The sequence below is a fragment of the Nelusetta ayraudi genome, unplaced genomic scaffold (genome assembly GCF_046127955.1).
Source record: "Nelusetta ayraudi isolate G7.1 ecotype Tasmania unplaced genomic scaffold, CSIRO-AGI_Nayr_v1 ptg000094l, whole genome shotgun sequence".
Classification (NCBI taxonomy): Eukaryota; Metazoa; Chordata; class Actinopteri; order Tetraodontiformes; family Monacanthidae; genus Nelusetta; species Nelusetta ayraudi.
Genome location: NW_027466144.1, coordinates 1646479 through 1657556, shown reverse-complemented (window position 1 = coordinate 1657556; position 11078 = coordinate 1646479). Strand labels below are relative to the sequence as shown.

Here is an 11078-nt window from a genome sequence, read left to right as displayed (position 1 = left end):
AAGTTACAGGCATTCAAGGGAGTGCAATTTTTTTATGTTTGTATCGCAATTTTATATATGGAATTTATATTGCTGGGATTTACTGCACATGTGGACAAAACATTGATTTTCCGTCTGGTCAAGTTTGTTGCGAAATATATAGACATTTAAAATGTTGTGCAACACCAGAAAAAAAAAATGTTTCTGACTGTATTAGTCCGGTCACACACACAAACCAAACACTGGTCGACTGTGAAAATACATTTTTTAATCAAGTATCATCCAGCAGATGACTAACAGCAGTCACGCTACAGTTCTAAGGCAATATGAAAATAATTTAATTCACGAATAAGCGTTTGTGGTAATTATGATTCATTCAAATATAAAAAAAAAACATGGTTTGTGCTTTAACTTTGCATCAGAGTCCAGCTCACACCAGGATGAGCAAAAATACCCACTGATAAAACAAGAGTTCATTGTCTTGACACAAGGTTTGTTGCTTTCACAGAAAGAATACATGACATTTCAACACACAGCAAAATATAAGTGAGTGTACACAATGACAAAAAAAAACCCTGCTTTGACTAAAGATTCCTCAGTTTGTGAATTCCACCAGGTAGAAGGTACCAGTTCAGTGTCTTTAAATATTTGCTCCAACTTGCCTTCAGTGTCAAGTGTCATGAATCCATGACGCAACGTTGCTAAAGCAGCTCATCGAAGCAGACGTGCGCGATAGGTTCTCTCCAGTAGCAGAAGGAGCTGAACTCTGGGCAGCTGAAGGCGGCGTTCTGCTGTGAACTCTTCAGCGGGAAGACGTGCTCCACCAGCTCACTCAGCCGGCTGTATCTGCAAGAGGCAAAGAAGAAGGATTCAAGACATGACCTCCTCCTCCTCCTCCTCCTCCCACCACGCCCACCCCACCAGGACATTTCAAGACTCACGATGTTTTATTGCCTTTGGTGAGCTCCAGGATCAGCTCTCCTTTTGGGTTCACAGTGAAGATGCGAGACACGGGAACGCCAACTTCCTTGTAGGCAAACACGTCCTGGTGAGCGCAGGGAGAAACGGAGGAGGACAGCTTTTGTGTCACGTCATTGGTCAAATATTATCCGTGACTGGAACAAGCACTGGCGCAGCGATGCGCCCTCCACTTACGCTGTCTCTGTTTCCAAAGGCTGCAAAGAAGGGATTCTTGTTGGGTGGAAACAAGCTCTTAATGTCCGCCAGGCATTCGATCTTGAACTTCTCTGGCTTTTTTTCGATGACTTCTCTGCCGAGGGAAAAACAAGATCACTGGGCTTGCTGCGTGTGAAACATCTGTTCATCATCAAAATGCGACAGGAGAGCAGCGAGCGACGCATGAAATGTTGTGCATGAAATAATTTGTACCACTGTGGTCGACTTGCAGAATTTGGAAATGCGTGAATACACTGATAAACATTGAATTGTCCTTGCGTGTCTTTGACTGTCTCGTCTACTCACGACTCTATTTACTCCACATCAGGCACCGCTGATAGACAGCGGTGAGTATTCAAACACAGCACTGACTCCCCGTAGGAGGTTCTGTGAAGAAAGAGGAGGACTGTAGGAGGAGTTTTGGAACCTGTGGAAGGCAGAGAAGAGGCTGCTGGGAGCCAGCATGAGAGGGCCCGGCGGCAGCAGAGTCCCTCTGTCGTTGACCCAGTGCAGGTAGCCTCGGGTCATGTCAGCCATGCCGATGGCCCGGGCGGAGCAGTACAGGAACTTGTAGCCGTTCCTGTAGTTGCAAGAGGAAGTTCTCACTGGCCTGACTTAAAATTGTGTTCCACGGAGGACGAGAGAGAGGCGTGTCTTACTCGTGCACGGAGTGATAAAGCTTGGCGATGCCCTGGTGAGTCCAGTCCTTCCCCAGCTGAGGCAAAATGTGGCCAAACACGTCGGATCTGTTTTGAAGGAGAGAAACAGCGGCTGATTGTCAGAATAGCCATAGATGAAGTGAAGAGGTGCACGATGCGGCAGACCAACTTTGTGATGGTGCCGTCGATGTCGGAGATGACGATCTCGTCGTCCCAGTTCCACAGGTAGATGGTGCCCATGCAGCGGCACGTGCCCTGGTACTGGGTGGTGATGCTGAAGGTGACGTCGTTGAGCCCCTCCCTCAGCTTCAGGCTGGCCTGGTGGGGGAGTGTGATACACATTTGTTGGATTAAACACACAGAGAAAAAATACATAGATTTTTTTTTTTCCCCCTTTTGCAGATATTTTGCTACTGGCTGTGTTGCTCAAAGCTTCTGCTGCTGCATCATGATGCTTGCAGTGAATGTGAGTATTGCAAATAGTATTCAACATATGAGCTGAAAAAAAAAGTAATGCATTCAGCCATTCATTATACATTAGATTGTTTGATCAGTACTACGAGTCCAAAACAGTAAAACCTTTTGACTGTGTATTCAAGTCTGAATCATTTCCTCATGTTATTCATTTAAAAAAATAGAGTAAATGTGATTACAGTTCAGAAAAGTAGTTGTTTGCCACTGAGCTTCACGATTAAAAAAAAAAAATGTCTGTTTATTTCCGTGCACGCTGCTCGTCTCGGGGCCTTACAATCTGGTCAGACGACAGGCGGAGTGACTTCCTGTAGGAGGGGCAGGGCGCGGCCCCCTCGGCGTGCACGTTGACGGCTGGCGGCGGCGGCGGCGGCGGCGGCGGCACCACGGTGTTCAGCTCTTTGATCTCGTCTTCGCTCGACCAGCCGCTGACTTTGTGTCTGAAGGCGTAAAGAGAGGCAGGAAAATGATGATGAAATTTGCATCATTGGGAGTCATGACCTGACTAAAAGGCTGCAGAACTGATAAAATCCTCCAGAGGGCAGCAGATCTCATTTGTGGGAGAGGTGCTCTGCATCTTTTGGGCCTGTAGGCCGATTAAAACGTGTTGTACCCTGAGTGGTCCCATTTTGACATCTCCGTATGACTGTCCACTCAGAGAGTGACATTTGACCTTTGACGCCGACTCACTGTGTCTCCGGAACCTGCTGGGGGGAAGGAGTGTCTCTGCTGACGGACTCCTGCTGCTCCAACTTGGCCTCTGTGCTGGACTGATGAGGGGAAACACACACATATACACACAAGTGGTAAATATCTGATTAGAAGCAACCACAAGTGTCGTGCATTCAGTTTACCTGCATTACGCTGCCCTTCCTCCAGAACCACCAGCGTCCAGACTTTCTAGGCATCTTCTGCCGGACCCAGGCTTCTTCTGTAGCCTGACAAACATAGATGAGCATTTCTGATTTAATAAGCTGGCTAAACATGCAGGTACGGAGGAGTGCCAATAAAATCAAAGCACCTTTGGTATGTTCTTCTGAAAAGCCTGCATGCAGAGTATCAGCGGCGCCGCCAGCGTCCAGTTGTAGTACCTGCAGGAGCGGAGGCTCGTTAGTTGTGATGCGATCGCTGAGTCACATCAGCAACGGATGGTCGCGACGCTCACCTGCTCCCAATCTTCACCACCAGGTTTGGGTTCTCCACGATGGCCGGGTTCTCTGCGAACTCGCTGAAGGAGATCACGTGCTTCGTGAATTTATCTGCAGGGGGAGTTTTCGGTTAGGACCCTGAAGGTTTAAAGAGGAGGAACCCCCTCACCACAGTTACCTTTAGGGATCTCCGAGTTCTCGGCCACGCCCCCGCACAGGGACAGGGTGACGTCGGGGAGGTCGCTGGGGGAGTCGGACAGGCTGTCGGTGCCGCTGTCCGCCGTGCCGCTGCCGACCGACTGGGGCGAGTGGGACACGGAGCGCCGTCCCACCTCCTCCACCCAGTGCCTGGGCTCCTGCTCGGGCTCGCTGCAGAGGGGAGACCACACGGGGCTGCATGTTCACGTCGTGTTTGAATCAGTTGCCACTGGCTGGCTGGAGAAAGCAGCTCAAGTGCTATAAAAAAAAAATGCAGTGACGTATGAAGCCAAATGAAGGCCATTTTGAAAGACTTCCTGTGTTTTGCACCTTTTGGGGAAGTAGCGGGCGGCGACCTCGGGCTCCAGGACGCTCAGGTCATCCAGGTAGATGTCCTCTGGTCCCTGGTGTTGGCTCCTCCTGGTCACACCTTTTTATTGCAGAAGCAAGACAAGTTTGCTGTTGTGTGCGGAGTGTTTTTAATTTTTTTTCTCTCAAAGTAGAGCAGACACACAAGCGAAGAGCAAAACCACATCCTTCCTGCTGTCGCTTCGTGCACCTTCACGGAATTTCAACGCTATTCAGGAACTAATGTCTTTTCTTGAGAAATGCTGAGAAGAGGACAGTGACAATCTAGCCTGCTTCCCTGTTACACTAAGGCAGTGTTTTTAAACCGCTGTGCTGCGACACACTCGTGTACAGTGAGAGAATGTCAGGTGGGCCGAGGAAAATTAGCCAATTTCACTGAATTGGTCTAAAAAAAAAAAAAAATGTATGTAATGTAATATAATGTAACATAATGTGAGCCTGTTTTTCTCCCCACAGGTTTCACACTGAGTGAGCATAAATAAATTAAGAGACTATATTGTCATTATTCGGCGAAAAATAGTTTTGGTTGGTTCAATGTAAAAGAAATGTGTTGTGGCTCACAAAAGGTTGACAAACACTGCTCTGGAGAAATTAGGGAAGAAAAACTTTAGTCTCCAAGACTCTTCAGCCTTTAAGAGGATTCCCCCCCACCCCCGCCCACCCCCATCTGTTCATGACTGTTGAGGGTGTTTAGGATGTTTATAGAAATGAAGTTGTGTTACTTGTCCTCTTGAAGGGCGATTCGGACGGTTTAGCCGCGGCTCCTTCGTCGGGAGAGACGCCGGCTTCGCGTCCCGCCTCCGTGCTGTCTTTGCGATTTGGCGGCGACGAGGTCCAGCGGGTCTTTCGCACGGACTTCCTGCCAAGGTCGGAGGAGGTGGGCGGAGCCGTTTTGGAGAGATCGAGCTGGCGGCGAGGGAAGTCCGAGTCCTCGGGGGGCTCGTCGAGTGTGGCGGCGCGAGGCTCCGGCTTGATGATGCTGCGGACGGGACCCGGGCTGCCCTCGCTCTGCCTGGACTCCTCCTCCATGGCCTCCCTGCTCAGGATGACCCGGAAGTGCGTGCTCTCCGAGGGAGTGATGGTCAGAGTCCTCACCTCGGCTCGGTCCTTCCTGCTGACCTGCATGCAAACACGAAGGTGCGTTAATGGCCGTTTTTTCTGGATGCAGTTTGACTCTTGTTGACGCCCGAGGCTCCTCACCCTGGTGGATTCTGGGAACTCGCCCCAAGTCCACTGCATGTGGGAGTCGGCCCTGAGCAAGCTGTCTTCGGGCTTCATCAGCTCCGAGTCGCTCTTGGGCGTCTCGGGCTCGGGCGTCTCCCTGCTGGAATACAACACGTTTCCACACAGTCAGAGACATTTTCTGCAAAAGCAACTTAGTCCTGCTCCTCCCCTCTGTTGTGATGTATGGAGGGATGGACGGAGAGACAGATGTCCTTACAGATTGCACGGCGTCCAGTCTCCGTCGGAGAAAGGGTAGCTGTCCCACTCCAGGGCGCTGGCTGGAGAATGCTCCCTGTGCTGCTCCACGTTGTCCTTCATCACAGAAAGCGTCGACAGACTGCAGACAAGGAGCAACGAAACTGAGAAAATCTAAAACAAAAAATGTAAAGAAAAGACTCTCTCGCTCCAACAAACCACTGCCCGGCGTTCTCCTCGTCCGAGCTGAGCTCGCACGGCTCTGCCTCGCCGCCTGCCGCCGCCGCCACCGCCTGCTCCTCCCGCCGCGGCTCGCCCTTATGCTTCTTGCGCCGCCTCTTTCGCTTCCTGACCGCCGTTGGAACGATGCCGACGGCGGGGTCATCCGTGGTCAGCGTCTGGGTGTCCTCGGCCACCGAGGCCGGACCCGTGGAGTCCCTGCTGGTGGACAGGGCGTCTTCGCTGGGGATGGGCGAGGTAATGAGGTGAGCTGGGATCGTCTCCTACGAGGAAAAAGCAAAAAAAAACAAAACAAGGAAATGTGACACAAAATTTGCAACAACTTTAAATTCATTAAACATCGCCCCCGAAAGGCTTTGGTGGAACATTGCGGCTGCAGAAGGCCATGAGGCCATGAGGCCGATGAGATCAGTAGCCACAATATAGAAAATACAGACATGTCTTTTTGTCTTTTCCCTCACATTCTGCTGCGCTGTCTCCTGGACGAAAAAGGCCTCGCCGCTGTCCCCAAGCTTCATGTGCAGGTCCACAGGCTCCCCATTGATTTCTATGTCAACCTGCAGGAAAATCCGATCGATGAGAGCAGCAGTAGCAGCAGCGCAGAGGTCACGGGGTCAACGTGTCCGCAGCAAAGCTTGTGAGGGAAAAAAAAAAAAAAACTGTGCCAAAGATTTAGCTGAAGAATTAGGAATAAAACTGGGGAAAGACAACCAAAGCTTTGTTCGTGTGTGAGAGCTGTTCTCAGCAAATGCCACAGGTTTTTTGAAGGAGGCCTTTTACAAGCAGATTGAGATTCGCAAACGTGGGCGACAAAAATAAAGTAAGGCCGTGGCATTCAGGTTGACGTAGATTTCCTGCAACAAAAACAATCCCCTGCACATTTTCTTGAATGCAGTGAGTCTCCATCACAGAGAACAAGATACTTTGCGTTGAAGAGATTCATCTCAAAGACACGATGATAGACAGATAACGATGAATTTATTTTTTTCTTGGGGTGGTGGTGGTGGTGGTGGGGTGGGAGACTTACCACTTTCTCCCTGGAGCGCAAAACGCCCAGTTTTCCAAAGCGCACGTGGAAGGGGGTGCACTGGAAGGTGCCGTCGGGCTGCCGCACCACGATGACATCGATGCAGCCCGACAGTGTGGCCTGGTTGATCCCCTTGTACAGCTCCTTCACTGTCACCAGCACCTGGCCGGCCAGCTGCCCCACGTAGTTCATCGTGTCCGCCTGTGGGCCAGAGCAGAGTCAGAGGGAGGCTTTGAGTCCCACACGAGCGAGCTGATGGTGGCGCTCGCGTCGGGGCCGCTGCAAAGACGGAGGTCAGGCTCTCCGTGGTCTCACACTCACTGATCTTTGCAACCCGCATGTTATTTAGTCAAGGACTCCCACGCGCTCCAGACTGGGACCTCCCGACGCGCTCATCATCCAGTGGCAACTGGCAACCGAGGTGCCCAGGCGTTGCCTGATTTAGATTTTCCGTGCATGCTCGCTTAAGGTCTCGCAACCTGTTGAGGTCCCTGAACCTCAGCGGCGTCCCTTGTTTTGTGCCCTTTACTTTGAAGTGCTTTGATCTGAGTCTGGGACATTCAGCGGATATAGAAGGCGAAGTTGGACGACGACGGTCACGTCTTTGAATTCTCAACGAAGTACCGTGAATTATCGACGACGGCGCAGTGATTAAATCTTCCAAATTAGACACACACACACACACACACACACACACACACACACAGACCCTGCATAATGAAAACGGACCACTCACCAGAGTCCAGGGGGGCTTAAGGTGCAGCCGTGGGTCTGGACGCTGTGCTACGGGCGAGAGTTCCATCCAGTTGCCCAGCTGACCGCCCCTGACCTCCTCACTCCCAACACACCGCGCTCCCTCTCTGCGCCTTGCAGCGCACTTTCCTCAGAACTTTCCCTCCAACTCCTCTGCGTTAGTGCGCAGACTCCTTGATGGAAAACTACCCCTCAGGTCTGATCCATAAAACGCTTGCATAAGCTTTTTTTTTAAGAGTCTTGTTTCCCCGTGACTACAGGTGGTTCCACAGGATCATTTGTAACTGATAGAGGTGGCAAAAGTAATCACATTCAGTACTTTAGTAAAAGTACTCATAATTGTGTTTGAAACTAATCTGGGAAAATCTGATTGAACTCAAAAGTCAGGTTCTGAAATGTACTTGAGTAAAAAGTAAAGAAGAAAATCTCAATTTATGAAACAATGAATTTGTTGTTTCATAGTTTCATACATGTTGAGACTTTTATTAACAATGACCAATGCCCTTTTTCTCTGTACTAAAAAACAGACTGAACAGTGACCACTAAGCCGAGGCACTCGAAAAATAATCTTCCCTCTAAAATACCTTCAACTTTCATTTTGAACTACAAAACAGCATTGCTGAAATGGCTCCACTTCAAGCAACTTCCAACAGAATTTGTATCTTTTAAAGACTTCTAAACACAAAAGCAACAAGCATGTTTTCCAATGTAAGGAGTATAACATACAGATTTCTGTGTACAAATGTGGGGAGTAAAGGTAAAGTAAAAGCATTTGAACTTCATTACGTCCCAACTCTAGATACTGAAGTAGAACAAAATGACCCTTGATGCAACTTTCATGACTTTCAAGTGTGTGGAATTTTCTCAATTTTATGAAGAGCAGCAAACTTCCTGCCCTTGCAGGTGCTGCCGCTGCTGCTGCTGCTCGGCCGCAGAGCGCTGCAGGGCCGAGGTGCGGCAACAATGCTCATTCAGTGGACAAAGCCGAAATGTCCCGATGGCCGTGATAGCCACACTGCACACCTCGAACTCTCTAGAGAGCCGGCAGCACACTGCTGGTGGGGGTGCTGGGGGTGCTGGTGGACTATCTGAACGCCACAATGAAATGATCAAAGTCCTCGCACACTCGCACACAGTGGCAGATGGATCCGTGTGAAAGTGTGAAAGTGACAGTTCATGTTGATGACGATAAAACCAGGAAGAACAAACTGGAGTTTTTTCTTTCCTGTTTGGCTCACAAACTGACTGTCTTGTTTATTTTGAGGCTGTGATGCATCAGTGTGTTCATTCCTCTATTGTTAAGGGCCATTGGGACATTGGCAAAGCCAATTCTGCACTTTGCCTTCACTGTACGTCTTGGCCGTTAAATGTATTTTTATTTCCTTCCATGTTGACACGTGTCTAATTGTGACAACAAATGACTGTTTTATTGTGTCCTTGGTAAAGAATAAAGTGGGTATTGTCATCATTTGGCATTGCCGTAGAGCCATTCTCTTGTGTCTTTATACATGATCCATTATTTGCTTGAGCCACTTTTACACCAAATGCCAACTCCAACTATATCCAGCTGTAACAGGCCAGCAAACGCAAACCAGACTGTTGGAGTGGATGCTGACCTTTGATCAGCTGCTGTCTTATCTGCTGATCTGCAGGTGCAAAAGCCACAATGACGTCTGACGTCTTTCACTTGCGCTTTCACTTTGACTGGAGCTTGCGGTTGCGCTCCTTCCTCGTTCTGCAGCAACAGTGAGTGTCATCGCTGCCTGGGGAGTCGCAGGGCCAAATTTACCAGCTGGGGGACACGTAGAGCTGACCACCACCACCAACAACAACAACAACAACAACAACAACAGCAACAACACAACAGTGCACAGTGCAGCCAGCGCGCAGCTCTCATCCTCGCACTCTGGGTGGGACCTTAAGAGGCGTAAATCCTGTTAACCAGATTAGTCCAGATCTGGCTTTCCCTCGTCTCCGCTGGCTTTGTGTAAGGGCGCAGCGTGACCCTGCGTCAGCCAGTTGTTTCGTTTTTTTTATTGTTATTTTCAAGCCAATATTCAAGACAACAGCGGCAGTGTGAATACGAGGTTGATGATTTGGTTGTGTTTGATTGAGGCCCTTTGCAAAACCCTCTGAAGAAGCAGGCAGCAGTGCACGGTGGTAAAACAGCCAGAGTGAATCCTGAGCCATGTCACAGCTAATACTGACACTGTACACCAATATAGATGAATCCCCAGCGTTTCCTCATTCATTTCCTCATCTTGATCTCATCATGTTTCTAACACAATAAAACTCCTGACTGTAATGCTTCCACTTTCTTACAAATACTACACAGCCTTGTATTTTATTCACCGGCGTATTTATTTTTAATATCTCACAGATTATGGTTTATTGATGACGTCATGACGCTTCGGGCGTCGTCCGTCTCGACGCAGCCTCTGGATGTTCACGACTAGTTTACTACCAATAAACTGACGCAAGTTGGCCGCGATTTGATTTAATTGTGTCAGTGCGTGTCAGAATTTCAACGCCATTTTTTCCGATCAGAACTTCCGGGCCACCGGCTGGTTCGACGCCTACCTGCTGCTCCAGACACCCCGAGCGAGCCGTCTTCTCCTCCGCCTCCTCCACCCGGCAGGTCGCCCGCCGATCGTCTGCTGCCGCTGCTGCCGCTGCTCGCTGGGGAAGCCAGGCAGGCGCACCACGTGACCCGGCAGACTGTCAGGATGCACGTGACGGCAGCGGCGCAGGAGGTTATTCATCCATTCAATGTTATTGTCTTTTTTTTTTTTTTTTTTTGTGCAGTGTTTTTGCGACATTGCTGAGCATTAAAGTTTAACCAGATGAAATGTTGTGTGCAGTTTGCACGTTTTATTGCAGCATATTGTGTACTTGAACTGTCAAAGGTTTCATGTTTCAAGCGAGTTGAGGGTGTAGACTACACCCTCAACTACACCGTGGAGTGTTAAGTGTGAAGAGCCTTTATATAGGGCAACAGGAAGAACATTCAAATGAAGCAGTCAGCTGAGGGGTGACTCTCTCTCAGGGGAAGCTGATGGTTCAACTGAATTGAGTTACTTGCCTTTTGCTAAGTGGACATGCCAATATTAAGGGACTTGCATCCAATATATGGGGTGTTCAATAATTTCCATTCATGGTCTGTGATTAAGCCCATTCACTCTGGGACAGTGAGGTGTCCTCCCCTATTCATTGTATATATATACAGTGGTGTTGGAGCTGTGTCTTTGGACTTGTCCACTATACGAGACCTCCCTCAGGTGGACCACTGCCTGATCCATGCTAGACTTCTTTTGCAATAAACTGACTCCTCTATATAATCAAGTCCGTGTCAACGAGGATTCCTTCATCATCTTTGCATCACTGCTGCCTGACAAACCACCACATGGGTTTTTTGTTTGTTTGTTCTTTGCACCTGGGATGTGTTTCAGTGTGTGTGTGTTGTGTCCAAGTTGCGTTTTGGGAAAATTGTACACGTGCATTCGACAAAGGGAGCAGCAGAGCCGCTCCGCCTTCACACTGACTCCCTTGGCTGGGTGGGTGTGAGTTCATTCTGCCCCGATTCACGCCAACTATGTCTCATGTTTGCTTTGCTCCTCACTGTAACTCCCGCTGTCCTGT

The 11078-nt window shown here is 49.3% G+C and overlaps 1 protein-coding gene across 3 annotated transcripts; it reads right to left on the bottom strand.

Annotated features, from left to right (window-relative positions):
• Positions 1-227: 227 nt before the first annotated feature.
• LOC142902415 (phosphatidate phosphatase LPIN2-like) lies at positions 228-10378 on the bottom strand. 3 transcript variants are annotated; one of them, XM_076047441.1, is made up of 20 exons: positions 10020-10378; positions 6687-6887; positions 6121-6216; positions 5639-5922; positions 5442-5561; positions 5201-5321; positions 4723-5119; positions 3962-4061; positions 3612-3802; positions 3451-3544; positions 3307-3376; positions 3140-3223; positions 2976-3055; positions 2563-2725; positions 1984-2132; positions 1815-1901; positions 1583-1735; positions 1135-1249; positions 921-1024; positions 228-825 (listed from the first exon to the last, which is right to left on the bottom strand). In XM_076047441.1, exons 2-20 carry the CDS (start codon positions 6876-6878, stop codon positions 681-683), a joined length of 2745 nt encoding a protein of 914 aa, XP_075903556.1. In that variant the 5' UTR covers positions 6879-6887; positions 10020-10378; the 3' UTR covers positions 228-680. The 3 variants fall into 3 exon arrangements, with proteins under 3 accessions (XP_075903556.1, XP_075903554.1, XP_075903555.1); XM_076047439.1 differs by having other exon boundaries at positions 5201-5324; positions 10020-10377; XM_076047440.1 differs by lacking the exon at positions 10020-10378 and adding an exon at positions 7008-7332 and having other exon boundaries at positions 5201-5324.
• Positions 10379-11078: the final 700 nt, after the last annotated feature.